The sequence below is a fragment of the Mobula hypostoma genome, chromosome 8 (assembly GCF_963921235.1).
Source record: "Mobula hypostoma chromosome 8, sMobHyp1.1, whole genome shotgun sequence".
Lineage (NCBI taxonomy): Eukaryota > Metazoa > Chordata > Chondrichthyes > Myliobatiformes > Myliobatidae > Mobula > Mobula hypostoma.
This window is the reverse complement of record NC_086104.1, coordinates 2,350,125-2,365,018: the sequence shown is the minus strand read 5'-3', so window position 1 is coordinate 2,365,018 and position 14,894 is coordinate 2,350,125. Positions and strand designations below refer to the sequence as shown.

General features: G+C 43.2%; 1 protein-coding gene across 4 annotated transcripts in view; it reads left to right on the top strand.

Annotated features, from left to right (window-relative positions):
* ptk2ba (protein tyrosine kinase 2 beta, a) overlaps positions 1-14,894 on the top strand; it is a 212,456-nt gene that overhangs the window by 115,018 nt on the left and 82,544 nt on the right. For all 4 annotated transcript variants that reach the window (XM_063055392.1, XM_063055391.1, XM_063055389.1 and 1 more), the window contains exons 12-13: positions 5,513-5,552; positions 11,897-11,958. In XM_063055392.1, the coding sequence (XP_062911462.1) occupies positions 5,513-5,552; positions 11,897-11,958 (102 nt within the window). The remainder of the gene's footprint in view (positions 1-5,512; positions 5,553-11,896; positions 11,959-14,894) is intronic.

Here is a 14,894-nt window from a genome sequence, read left to right as displayed (position 1 = left end):
TGGTCTGAGAGTGGATAAAGCTGCTGTTGAAGAAGTGTGGGAGGCAGCAGAAAGGAAACTATAGACCTGTTAGCCTGACATCAGTGGTTGGAAAGTTGTTGGAATCAATTGTTCGGGATGAGATTATGGAATACCTGGAGGCACATGACAAGATAGGCAAAAACCAGCTTGGTTCCTGAAAGGAAAATCCTGCCTGATTAACCTACTGTAATTTTTTGAGGAAATTGCAAGCAGAGTAGCCAAAGGAGATGATGTAGACGTGGTGTACTTGGATTTTCAGACGCCTTTGACAAGGTACCGCACATGAGGCAATTTAGCAAGATAAGAGCCCATGGAATTACAGGGAAGTTAGTAGCATGGATGGAGCATTGGCTGATTGGCAGAAAACAGAGAGTGGGAATAAAGGGATCGCATTCTGGCTGGCTGCCAGTTACCAGTGGAGTTCTACAGGGGTCAGTGTTGGGACCACTGCTTTTAACCATGTATGTCAATGAATTGGACTATGGGATTAATGGATTTATGGTTAAATTTGCCGCTGATACAAAGATAGGTGGAGGAGCAGGCAGTGCTGAGGAAACAGAGAGCCTGCAGAGAGATTTAGATAGTTTAGGGGAATGGGCAAAGAAGTGGCAAATGAAATACAATGTTGGAAAGTATATGGTCATGCACTTTGGTTGAAGAAAGAAACGGGCAGACTATTATTTAGATGGAGAGAGAATTCAAAACACAGAGATGCAAAGGGGCTTGGGAGTCCTTGTGCAGGGTAACCTAAAGTTTAATCTCCAGGTTGAGTTGGTGGTGAAGAAGGTGAATGCAATGTTGGCATTCATTTCCAGAGGTATAGAATATAAGAGCAGGGATGTGATGTTGAGACTCTATAAGGCACACGTGAGACCACACTTGGAGTATTGTGCTCCTTAATTTCGAAATGATATACTGACATTGCAGGGAGTTCAGAGAAGATTCATGAGAATTAATCCAGGAATGAAGGGTTACCATATGAGGAATATCTGGCAGCTCATGGGCTGTATTCCCTGGAGTTCAGGAGAATGAAGAGGGATCTCATAGAAACATTCTGAATGTTAAAAGGCCTGAACAGATTAGATATGGTGAAGTTATTTCCCATGGGAGGGAGTCTAGGACTAGAGGGCATGACTTCAGGATTGTAGGACGTCCATTTAGAACAGAGATGTGGAGAAATTACTTTAGTCAGAGTGTGGTAAATCTGTGGAATTTGTTGCCACAAGTAGCTGTGGAGGCCAAGTCATTTACAGCAGAGATAGATAGGTTCTTGATTAGCCAGTGCATCAAAGGGTATGGGGCGAAGGCAGAGGAGTGGAGATGACTGGAAGAATTGGATCTGCCATGATTGAATGGCAGAGCAGACTCAATGGGCTGAATGGCCTATTTCTTATGGTCCTCTGGTCTTATGGTAAGAGGGTGGGGGGTGTATTTGGTATTGGTTAATATGATGGAAAACATACAAGATGTCTTTGACAGATAGGCAAGTTAGTTCGAAGGTACATAGAACATAGAATAGTACAGCACAGTACAGGCCCTTCGTCCCACAATGTTGTGCCGACCCTCAAACCCTGCCTCCCATATAACCCCCCACCTTAAATTCCTCCATATCCCTGTCTAGTATCCTCTTAAATTTCACTACTGTATCTGCCTCCACCACTGACTCAGGCAGTGCATTCCACGCACCAACCACTCTCTGAGTAAAAAACCTTCCTCTAATATCCCCCTTGAACTTCCCACCCCTTACCTTAGAGCCACGTCCTCTTGTATTGAGCAGTGGTGCCCTGGGGAAGAGGCGCTGGCTATCCACTCTATCTATTCCTCTTATTATCTTGTACACCTCTATCATGTCTCCTCTCATCCTCCTTCTCTCCAAAGAGTAAAGCCCTAGCTCCCTTAATCTCTGATCATAATGCATACTTTCTAAACCAGGCAGCATCCTGGTAAATCTCCTCTGTACCCTTTCTAATGTTTCCACATCCTTCCTATAGTGAGGCGATCAGAACTGGACACAGTACTCCAATTGTCGCCTAACCAGAATTTTATAGAGCTGCATCATTATCTCGTGACTCTTAAACTCTATCCCTTGACTTATGAAAGCTAACACCCCATAAGCTTTCTTAACTACCCTATCTACTTGTGAGGCAACTTTTAGGGATCTGTGGACATGTACCCCCAGATCCCTCTGCTCCTCCACACTACCAAGTATCCTGCCATTTACTTTGTACTCTGCCTTGGAGTTTGTCCTTCCAAAGTGTACCACCTCACACTTCTCCGGGTTGAACTCCATCTGCCACTTCTCAGCCCACTTCTGCATCCTATCAGTGTCTCTCTGCAATCTTCGACAATCCTCTACACTATCTACAACACCACCAACCTTTGTGTCATTTGCAAACTTGTCAACCCACCCTTCTACCCCCACATCCAGGTCATTAATAAAAATCACGAAAAGTAAATGTCCCAGAACCAATCCTTGTGGGACACCACTAGTCACAACTCTCCAGTCTGAATGTACTCCCTCCACCACAACCCTCTGCCTTCTGCAGGCAAGCCAATTCTGAATCCACTGGCCAAACTTCCCTGGATCCCATGCCTTCTAACTTTCTGAATAAGCCTACCGTGTGGAACCTTGTCAAATGCCTTACTAAAATCTATATAGATCACATCCACTGCACTACCCTCATCTATATGCCTGGTCACCTCCTTAAAGAACTCTATCAGACTTGTTAGACACGATCTGCCCTTCAGAAAGCCATGCTGACTGTCCCTGATCAGACTACGATTCTCTAAATGCCTGTAAATCCTATCTCTAAGAATCTTTTCCAACAGCCTTCCCACCACAGACGTAAGGCCCACTGGTCTATAATTACCCGGAATATCCCTACTACCTTTTTTGAACAAGGGGACAACATTCGCCTCCCTCCAATCCTCCGGTACCATTCCCGTGGACAACGAGGACATAAAGGTCCTACCCAGAGGCTCAGCAATCTCTTCTCTCGCCTCATGGAGCAGCCGGGGAATATTCCGTCAGGTCCTGGGGACTTATCCATCCTAATGTATTTTAACAACTCCCTTAATATCAACATGGTCCAGAACATCAACTCACTCATATTGTCCTTACCATCATCAGGTTCCCTCTCATTGGTGAATACCGAAAAGAAGTATTCATTGAGGATCTCGTTCACTTCCACAGCCTCCAGGCAAATTTCCCACCTTTATCTCTAATCGGTCCTACCTTCACTCCTGTCATCCTTTTTTTCTTAACATAATTGAAGACTGCCTTGGGGTTTTCCTTTACCCTACTCGCCAAGGCCTTCTCATGCCCCCTTCTTGCTCTTCTCAGCCCCTTCTTAAGCTCCTTTCTTACTACCCTATATTCCTCAATAGACCCATCTGATCCTTGCTTCCTAAACCTCATGTATGCTGCCTTCTTCCACCTGACTAGATTTTCCACCTCACTTGTCACCCATGGTTCCTTCACCCTACCATTCTTTATCTTCCTCACCGGGACAAATTTATCCCTAACATCCCGCAAGAGATCTCAAAACATCGACCACATGTCCATAGTACATTTCCCTGCAAAAACATCATCCCAATTCACACCCGCAAGTTCTAGCCTTATAGCCTCATAATTTGCCCTTCTCCAATTAAAAATTTTCCTCTCCTCTCGGATTCTATCCTTTTCCATGATAATGCTAAAGGCCAGGAAGCGGTGGTCACTGTCCCCCAGATGCTCACCCACTGAGAGATCTGTGACCTGACCCGGTTCATTACCTAGTACTAGATCTAGTATGGCATTCCCCCTAGTCCGCCTGTCCACATACTGTGACAGGAATCTGTCCTGGACACACTTAACAAACTCTGCCCTGTCAAACCATTGGAACTGATCAGGTGCCAATCAATATTAGGAAAGTTAAAGTCACCCATGATAACAACTCTGTTATTTTTGCACCTTTCCAAAATCTGCCTCCCAATTTGCTCCTCAGTATCTCTGCTGCTACCAGGGGGCCTATAGAATACCCCCAGTAGAGTAACTGCTCCCTTCCTGTTCCTGACTTCCACCCATACTGACTCAAAAGAGGATCCTGCTACATTACCCACCCTTTCTGTAGCTGTAATAGTATCCCTGACCAGTAATGCCACCCTTCCTCCCCTTTTTCCGCCCTCTCTATCCCTTTTAAAGCACTGAAATCCAGGAATATTGAGAATCCATTCCTGCCCTGGTGCCAGCCAAGTCTCCGTAATGGCCACTACATCATAATTCCATGTATGTATCCAAGCTCTCAGTTTATCACCTTTGTTCGTGATGCTTCTTGCCTTGAAGTACATGCACTTTAGCCCTTCTACCTTCCTACCTTTACACCCTTTATTCTGCTTCTCTTTTCTCAAAGCCTCCCTATATGTTAGTTCTGGCTTTGATTTGTTACAGGTACCACCTTCCCCAGAGGAGATCCCAATGATCTAAAAATCGAAAACCCTGCTCCCTGCACCAACTCCTCAGCCACGCATTCAACTGCCATCTCCTCCAATTCTTACCATCACTGTCATGTAGCATTGGTAGCAATCCTGAGAACGCCTTCTGCCTAATTCCTGAAACTCACACTTCAGGACCTCAAGTAACACACGTCAAAGTTGCTGGTGAACGCAGCAGTCTAGGCAGCATCTCTAGGAGGAGGTACAGTTGACATTTCGGGCCGAGACCCTTTGTCAGCCCACACTTCAGGTCCTCATCCCTCTTCCTGCCCATGTCCGTTGGTACCAACATGTATCACGACTTCTGTTTGCTTTCTCTCTCATACCAGGATGTCGTGCACCTGGTCAGAGATATCCCAGACCCTGGCACCCGGGAGATAGGTAGATAGGTTGGCGGACACAAATATAGCGGAGTTGTTGATGAGACTTCTGGATATGCACAGGAATGTTCAGAAATTGGACATTGTGTAGGCAGATGGGATTGGTTTAGTTGGTCATTTCATTAGCTTGGTCCAGTATGGTGGGCTGAAGGTCTCTTCCTGTATTGTACCGTTCTGTTCTCTGTGTTGTAGGTCAAAGGTTGATGCCGACAGCCACTGTGTCAGAATCAGGTTCATTATCACTGACGTACACTGTGTCGTGAAATCTGTTGTTTTGCAGCAGCAGTACAGAGAAAGATTGCTATAAGAAATATGTAAACAATAATTAAGCAGCGCAAAAGGCAAGCAAATCGTGGGGTAGTGTTCATGGGTTCGGTGTCCGTAAAGAAATCAGATAGCACAGGAGAGGCTGTTCAAACATTGACTGTACACACTCAGACAAGCATCTTCTGGATCTGAGAGAGAGAGAGAGGTCATCTTTCATTCCCAAACTTTCCAAATCCACTTTGCGGTTACCGCAGACACCTAGTGCAGTCCTGGGCTGGCTGGTGTGTTGGGGAGCTCAGGTAGCCTGGCAGTGAGGTGACTCTGGCGAGGTTTCCTGCATTAATGATGTCACCATTACTCTGTTCCTGCAGATCTGGTTACGAAAGAGAAGCTTCCCGATCTTCCCGACAGGTACGTGAGCACACTCCTTCCGTCCGGGGCTCACGCGAGAGCTATCACCGTTCAGCTCGGGGCCCAGCAGCGGTTATGTACGGCTATTATCTGAGGGCACTCCACAGGAATTCATAGAGCACCACAACACAGAAACAGGCCTTCCAGCCCATCTATTCCAGCTATCCCATCATCCCACACCAGGACCACAGCCCTTCATACCCCTCCCGTCCTTGTTTCTGGGGGAAGTTTGGGAGGCACGTCTCAAAGATGATGAAGTGTTCTAGAGGAAGGCTGAGGCAACCATGACTGATGAGGGAAGTCAAAGGAGAGGAAATAAAATAGAGCCAAAATTAGTGGGACGTTGGAGGATTGGAAAGCCAACAGAAGACAACTAAAAGCCCATAAGGAGAGAAAGATAAAATATAAAGCCAGCCAATAAAAAGTGTAAAACAGAAGCAAGAGTAGATGTCAGACCACTGGAAAATGATGCTGGAGAGATCGTAATAGGGGAACAGGGAAATGGCGGACAAACTGAATAGGTATATTAAAACCATAAGACCATAGGTTATAGAAGCAGAAATAGGCCATTTGGCCCATCAAGTCTACTCTGCCATTTTATCATGGCTGATCCAATTTTCCTCTCAGCCACAATCTCCTGCCTTATCTCCATTTCCCTTCATTCCCTGACTAATCAAGAATCGATCAGCCTCTGCCTTAAATATACCCAATATCTTGACCTCCACAGCTACCTGTGGCAACATTTTCCACAGATTCACCGCTCTCTGGCTAAAGAAATTCTTCCCCGTCTCCGTTCTAAGAAGATGTCCCTCTATTCTGAGGCTGTGTCCTCTGGTCTTAGAGTTTCCACCATAGGAAGCATCCTCTCCACATCCACTGTACTGAGGCATTTCAATATTCAATAGCTTTCGATGAGGTCACCCGCCATTCATCAGCTTTCACTGTAGAATTCACAAGCAGTATGCTGGAAGTCCGAGAGTATCGGGGGCAAAAGTGAGTGTAGTTGGTATTACTAAGGAGAAGGTGCCTGGGAAACTGAAAAGTCTGAAGGTAGATAAGTCACCTAGACCAGATGGTGTACACCCCAGGGTTCTGCAAGAGGTGACTGAAGAGATTGTGGAGACATTAGTAATGATCTTTCAAGAATCATAAGTTTCTGGAATGGTTCCAGAGGATTGGAAAATTGCAGATGTCACTTCACTATTCAAGAAGAGAGGGAGGCAGAAAAAGGGAAATTATAGGCCAGTTAGCCTATGGTTGGAAAGATAACAGGCAAGATAGACAAAGGAAAGTCAGTGGATGTTGTGTACTTGGATTTTCAGAAAGCCTTGAACAAGATGTCACACATGAGGCTGCCTAACAAGTTAAGAGCCCATGGTATTACAGGAAGGATACTATCTCCTATGTCTTATCCAAACTTCTGTTAAATGTTGAAGTCGACCCTGCACCCACCAATTGTGCAGGCAGCTCATTCCCCACTCTTACCACTCTTTGAGTGGAGAATTTCCCCTCAGGGTTCGCCCTTAAATATTTCACCTTTCACCTTCAACCTCTGACCTCTGGTTCCAGTCTCACCCAGCCTGCTTGCATTTACCTTACCTACACTCTCATGTAAACGATTTGAATGCGAATGTACCGTGCGTGGCTGGGTTGCTGATGACACTAAACTAGGGAGTATTGTTGGCAGTGAACCTGATTGTACAGAGATCTTGATCAGTTAGGGAGAAGGGTTGAGGAATGGTAAATGGATTTCAGCTTAGATAACTGTGTGGTGATGCATTTTGGACAGTCACACCTGGTTAGGACTTATCCAGTGAATGGCGGGCGAGTGTCACGAAACGTGTGAACCTGGGAGTACAAGTGCACAGCTCAGTGACAACTAGACACGATGATGCAGCTGTTCAGCACGCTGGCCTTCATCGGTCAGGGCGTCAAGTTTAGGAGTAAGGGCATTATGTTGCAGTTAGAAAAGCCATTGGTGAGGCCACATTTAGAGAACTATGTGTAGTTTTGTCCATGTTTTACAAGCTAGACAAGAAATGCTGCACTCACAACATGCTGGAGGAACTCAGCAGGTCGGGCAGCATCCGTGGAAACGATCAGTCAACATTTCGGGCTGGAACTCTTCGTCAAGACAAGGAATGCTGCCTGGATTAGAGTGTCTGATTGGCAGGAGAGAGGTAGCTACCACCCCCGATGAAGGTTTTCCACCTGAAACGTCAACTGTTTACTCTTTTCCATAGATGCTGCCTGGTCTGCTGAGTTCCTCCAGCACTTTGTGTGTGTCCATTTATTTCCACTCTTTCCTCCTGACAATCAGCCAATGCTCTATGTGTGCTAGTATTTTTCCTGTAATACCATGGTTCTTAACTGTTAAGTAGCCGCATGTGTGTTACCTTGTCAAAGGCTGTCTGAAAATCCAAGTACACAACATCAACACAACAATTCTTTGTCTATCCTGCTTGTTATTTCTTGAAAGAATTTCACCAGATTTGTCAGGCCAGATTTTCCCTAGAGGAATCTGTGCTGTCTATACTTATTTTATCATGTGCCTCTATGTAGCCTGAAACCACATTCTCAACATCTTCCCAACCACTTAAGTCTAACTAACTGGCCTTTAATTTCCTTTCTTCTGCCTCTCTCCCTTCTTGAAGAGTGGAGTGACATCTGCGATCTTCCACTCTTCTGGAACCATTCGAGAATCTAGTGGATCATTACTAATGTCTCCACAATCTCCTCAGTCACCTCTTTCAGAATCCTGGGGTGTACACTATCTGGTCCAGGTGACTGATCTATCTTCAGACCTTTCAGTTTCCCAAGAACCTTCTCCCTAGTAATGGCAACTTCACACGCATCTGCCCCCGACGATCTTGAACTTCCGACATATTGCTAGTGTCTTCCACAGTGAAGATAGATGCAAAATACTTATTCAGTTTGTCTGCCATTTACTTGTCCCCTTCTCCAACATCATTTTCTAGCGGTCTGATATCTGCTCTTGCCTCTCTTATGCTTTAGGTATCTAAAGAAACTTTTGGTATCCTCTTTAATATTATTTGCTAGTGCAGCCCCCCCTGGCCACCCTCAGGGTCGCTCGGCTCGCTGTCGTCTAGGAAAACAGCCTCGGCCCCGCCAAACTGGGTAATTCGTTTGTGTGGATGCTGTGTGAGGTACCCCACCCCGCCCAAATAACAGACATTACACCAGATGCAATTAAATGATTGACAGTTTATAGGTATTACTGGAACTATATAATTAAAAGAGAATAAAATATAAAAGGAAAACAAAAGGCGCCACACTTATCAAAGTTCAATCTCTTCGTGCACAAAAACCGTTGGAGCTCAAGGACCTTCTTCTTCACCCTGCGACCCCCTCGAACCACCTCGACCGGCCGCCTGGGACCAACAACGGTGGTCGACCAGACGCTCCACACGAGTCCGTCTCCGTCTCCTCACCGAACGCCCTCCTCGGGGTCCAACCCCGTTAGCGGACTCACAGCACCTCGTCCATCCTCTGTCTCGCTCTCCCGCCTTCTGCCCCAAAACCCTGCGCATACAGTATCTTCAAATACACCAAAACCATAACAACTATCCCAATTGGTTAATAGCACCTTCTTATCACCTTCTAAACCACAATAAGCTGCTAGCGCAAACTTTCTCAGCGTTAAAGCACAACAAAGCCGCATTCCCGAGATTAACATAACAAAAACGCTATTTTAATTAGCCTCCGCAGTAACATAAAAATTGAAGCCCCCTTACACTAGCTTACTTTTGTATTCCATCTTTTCCTTCTTAAAGACTTTTAGTTGCTTTCTGTTGCTTTTTGAAAGGTTCCCAAAACTCTAATTTTTCCCAATTATTTTTGCTCTATTATATGCCCTTTCTTTGGTTTTTATGTGGCTTTGACTTCTCTTGTTAGCCACAGTTGTGTCATCTTGCCTTTAGAATATTTCTTCCTCTTTGGGTTATATATATCTTGTGACTTCCGAATTGCTCCCAGAAATTTCAGCCATTGCTGCTTGAACTTGGTACTGGCCATTTCTGCCTTGGGAAAAAGACGCTGGCTGTCCACTTCATCTAACCTCATCTATGCCACTCATAATCTTATACACTTCTACCAAGTCACCTCTGATCCTCCTTCACTCCAAAGGGCAAAGCCGTAGCTTAGTCAGCCTATTCTCATAATCCAGGCAGTTTCCTAGTAAATCTCCTCTGCACCTTCCATAAAGCTTCCACATCCTTCCTATAATGAGTTGTCCAGAACTGAATGCAAAATTCCAAGTGCGGTCCAATCAGGATTTTACAGAGCTGCAACATTATCTCACAGTTCTTGAACTAACAAAGGCCAACACACCATGCACCTTCCGGACCACCCAGTCAAGTTGTATGTAACTTTGTGATAATTATGTATGTGGACCCCAAGATCTCTCTGCTCCTCCACACTGTTAAGAATCCTGCCATTAACCCCATACTCTGCCATCTTCCAAAGTGAATCACTTCACACTTTTCTGGATTTAACTCCATCCATCACTTCTCAGCCCGGCTCTGCATCCTTTCAATGTCCCATTGAAACCGACCTACACTGTCCACAACATCTCCAACTTTCGCATCATCTGCAAACTTACTAAACCACCCTTCCACTTCCTCATCATCAAAGTCTTTTATACAAATCACTAAGAGCAGTGGATTCAGAACAGATTCCTGTAGAACACGAAGCTGGGTGGCAGTGTTAGCAGTGAGGAGGATGCTGAGAGGATGCAGGGTGACTTGGATAGGTTGGGTGAGTGGGAAAATTCATGGCAGATGCAATTTAATGTGGATAAATGTGAAGTTATCCACTTTGGTGGCAAAAATAGGAAAACAGATTATTATCTGAATGGTGGCCGATTAGGAAAAGGGGAGGTGCAACGAGACCTGGGTGTCATTATACACCAGTCATTGAAAGTGGGCATGCAGGTACAGCAGGCGGTGAAAAAGGCGAATGGTATGCTGGCATTTATAGCGAGAGGATTCGAGTACAGGAGCAGGGAGGTACTACTGCAGTTGTACAAGGCCTTGGTGAGACCACACCTGGAGTATTGTGTGCAGTTTTGGTCCCCTAATCTGAGGAAAGACATCTTTGCCATAGAGGGAGTACAAAGAAGGTTCACCAGATTGATTCCTGGGATGGCAGGACTTTCATATGAAGAAAGACTGGATGAACTGGGCTTGTACTCGTTGGAATTTAGAAGATTGAGGGGGGATCTGATTGAAACGTATAAGATCCTAAAGGGATTGGACAGGCTAGATGCAGGAAGATTGTTCCCGATGTTGGGGAAGTCCAGAACGAGGGGTCACAGTTTGAGGATAGAGGGGAAGCCTTTTAGGACCGAGATTAGGAAAAACTTCTTCACACAGAGAGTGGTGAATCTGTGGAATTCTCTGCCACAGCAAACTGTTGAGGCCAGTTCATTGGCTATGTTTAAGAGGGAATTAGATATGGCCCTTGTGGCTACAGGGGTCAGGGGGTATGGAGGGAAGGCTGGGGCGGGGTTCTGAGTTGGATGATCAGCCATGATCATAATAAATGGCGGTGCAGGCTCGAAGGGCCGAATGGCCTACTCCTGCACCTATTTTCTATGTTTCTATGTTTCTAACACCACTGGTCACTGACTACCAGGCAGAATATGCTCCATCTAGCGCCTTTGATGGGCAAGCTAATTCCATATCTACAGAGTCGAATATCTGTGGATTCCATGCTTCCTGACTTCTGGAATGAGCCTTCAAGGGGGAACATGATTAAACACTGTAGTAAAATCCATCTACAACTGCTCCACCTTCATCAATGTGCTTTGTCACATCCCCAAGGAGTTCAATCAGACTCATGAGGAATCACCTCACAAAGCCTTGCTGGCTATCCTTAATTAGACTATGCTTCTCCAAATGTTCATAATCCCTGCCTCCAAGAATCTCTAATAATTTACCTTCCACTGAAGTAAGACTCACGTGTTTATAAATCACTGGCTTATCTCTACTCCCTTTGTGAACAAAGCAATAATATTTGCCACCATACAATCATCTGGCACTACTCCTATGGCCAGTAGGATCCAAAGATCATCGCCAAAGGCACAGCAATCTCTTCTTTCACTTCCTGTAATAACTTGGGGTATATCCCATCTGTCCTAATTTTTTTCAAAGATTCTAGCAATTAGGCTTGTGAGGCCCAACCTGCCTCACACAAAGCCATGCCAACTGACACTTCTCAAAATGCTCGTAAATCCTGTCTCTTCGAATCCTCTCCCATAGTTGTACAGTCCTGTGTTACACAGGCCTTCGTTGCTAAGCAACTCTGTTACTCCTTTGTTTTAGGCCCAGGCCGGAAGTGAAAGTAGCTGAGGAACGGAAATCTATATTGTCACGGAACAGCATGGGTGAGTCATACCGGTGGATCTGGGGCATGTAGGCACAGACAGAGCTTTGGTATTGGGGTCAGAACATTGGCAGGGATGGTGGTTGATGGGGAAGGAGAACAACAAGGATGTTGTTTTGTCAGGAAATGAAGCAGCCTTCGCAATTCCCGCTGATTTGGGCTTCCTGCAAGGGGCTCACTCGTTGGCAGTTGGGGTCAGAGGTGGGCGTGGTGATATCGGGTGTGGAAATGTTCTTTGAACTGGACATGAGTGGGAACTGAGTCTCACCCTCCCCATCTCAGCACAGTTCAATGACTCCCATCTCACCTCAGCACTTGATGACCACACACCTCACCCTGAGGGTTTTCTCATTTCATTTTTAAATCTTTTTATTAATATAATCTTCTACAGCTATAAAATACAGAGATTCAGCAAGTTAATAAAGCTGAAAAAAACCATATATATGCTAATGAAAAAAAAATTTTATAAAAGAAAAAGAAGGAAAAAAGAGAACCCCAGCTAACTAAAAAAAACCCCACTAACTATAAAACAAAAAAAAAGAGGGAAAAAACCCATTAGGAACCAATTCCCGGAGTGATACAGCTTACAATCATTTATATATATAAGAAAAGAAAAAGAAAACAACAACCACCAAATCACATTTATATAATATAAAACTGGAAGGAAACCATGTAAAGTGATTCAAATTAAATGTTAATATTTGGCAAAAGAGTCCCATCTTCTCTCAAAATCAAATCGGGGGTCAAAAGTTTACTTCTAATTTTTTCCAAACTAAGACATAACATTACTTGGGAAAACCATTGAATTAGTGTAGGAACAAAGGTATCTTTCCACTTCAATAAAATAGCCCTTTTTGCCAACAATGTAACAAATGCAATTACATGTTGGTTTGAAAATGAAATACCCTGAATGTGATGTGGAACTATTCCAAATAGAACAGTCAATGTATTAGGTTGTAAATTAATTTTCAAAGCTTTAGAAATTGTAGAAAATAAAGATTTCCAAAAAGATTTCAACAAGGGACATGACCAGAACATATGGGACAAAGTAGCTACTTCATTTTTGCACCTATCACAGTAATTATCTATATTAGGAAATATTTTGGATAGCCTCTCCTTTGTTAAATAATAGCGATGAACAATTTTAAACTGAATTAAACAATGATTGGCACATATCGAAGAAGAATTAACCATTTTCAAAACTCGTGACCCGTCTTCATTAACAAAAGTAATATTAAGTTCACCCTGCCAATCTTGTTTAATCTTTAGTGAGAGGTTATCTTTTTGTAGTAAAAATAAATTATAAATTCTACCAATGGAACCTCTCACTAAGGGATTCATATTCAAAATAGTGTCCAACAAATCAGATTCTTGCATATATGGAAACGTAGAAACATATTTTTGTAAAAAAATGTCTGACCTGTAAATATTGCAAGAAATGTGTGTGTGAGAGAGAGAATATTAACTCTTCAAAAGACATCAATCGACCATCGGTAAATAAATCTGCAAAAGAACAAATCCCCTTATTTCTCCATAAAAGAAAAATGGGATCAGTAATTGAAGGTTTAAATAGCAAATTTCAAAATACAGGACTAGACAATTTAAATTGTTTGAAATTAAAAAAGTTGCGAAACTGAAACCAAATCCGTAAGGACTGTTTAATAACAGGGTAGAAATTTAAGTTAGAGATTTTAGCAAGTTGTAAAGGTAATGGAGCTCCTAATAATGAAGTTAAATAAAATTGATTAATAGCTTTAAATTCCAAATCAATCCAGGCTGGTTTTTGGTTCTTATTGAACCAATATAACCAAAAACATAATTGTCAAATATTAACTGCCCAATAATACAATCTTAAATTAGGTAGCACGAGTCCACCCCCTTTTTTAGATTTTTGTAAATGAAACTTATTAACTCTTGGTTTTTTATTATTCCAAATAAAGGACGAAATAGTAGAATCAATTTGATCAAAAAATTGTTTGGTTAGAAAGATGGGTATATTTTGAAAAATATATAAAAATCTAGGTAAAATCATCATTTTCACGGCATGAATACGACCTATTAAAGAAAGTGTAAGAGGATTCCATCTAGAAAGTAATTGTTTCATAGAGTCCAATAAAGCAACTACATTAGCTTTATAAAGATCTTTATTTTTTTTTGTAATGATAATACCCAAATATTTAAAAGAGTTCACAATTCTAAATGGAATATCCTTATATATAAAAACAGGAACATTTAAAGGGAACAGTTCACTTTTATTTAAGTTAAGTTTATATCCTGAAAATTTTCCAGAATCATTCAATAATTCTAAAAGATTAGGAATAGATTCTTCAGGATTCGAGATATAAACCAAAAGATCATCTGCATAAAGAGAGATCTTATGTATGGTCCCATTTGTAGAGATACCATGAATATTTTTAGCTTCACGGATTGTTATAGCCAAAGGCTCCAGTGCGAGATTAAATAATAAAAGACTTAATGGACACCCTTGTCGAGTAACATAGAAACATAGAAAATAGGTGCAGGAGTAGGCCATTTGGCCCTTCGAGCCTGCACCGCCATTCAGTATGATCATGGCTGATCATCCAACTCAGAACCCTGCACCAGCCTTCCCTCCATACCCCCTGATCCCTTTAGCCACAAGGGCCATATCTAACTCCCTCTTAAATATAGCCAATGAACTGGCCTCAACTGTTTCCTGTGGCAGAGAATTCCACAGATTCACCACTCTCTGTGTGAAGCAGTTTTTCCTCATCTCGGTCCTAAAAGGCTTCCCCTTTATCCTCAAACTGTGACCCCTCGTTCTGGACTTCCCCAACATCGGGAATAATCTTCCTGCATCTAGCCTGTCCAATCCCTTTAGGATTTTATACGTTTCAATCAGATCCCCCCTCAATCTTCTAAATTCCAACGAGTATAAGCCTAGTTCATCCAGTCTTT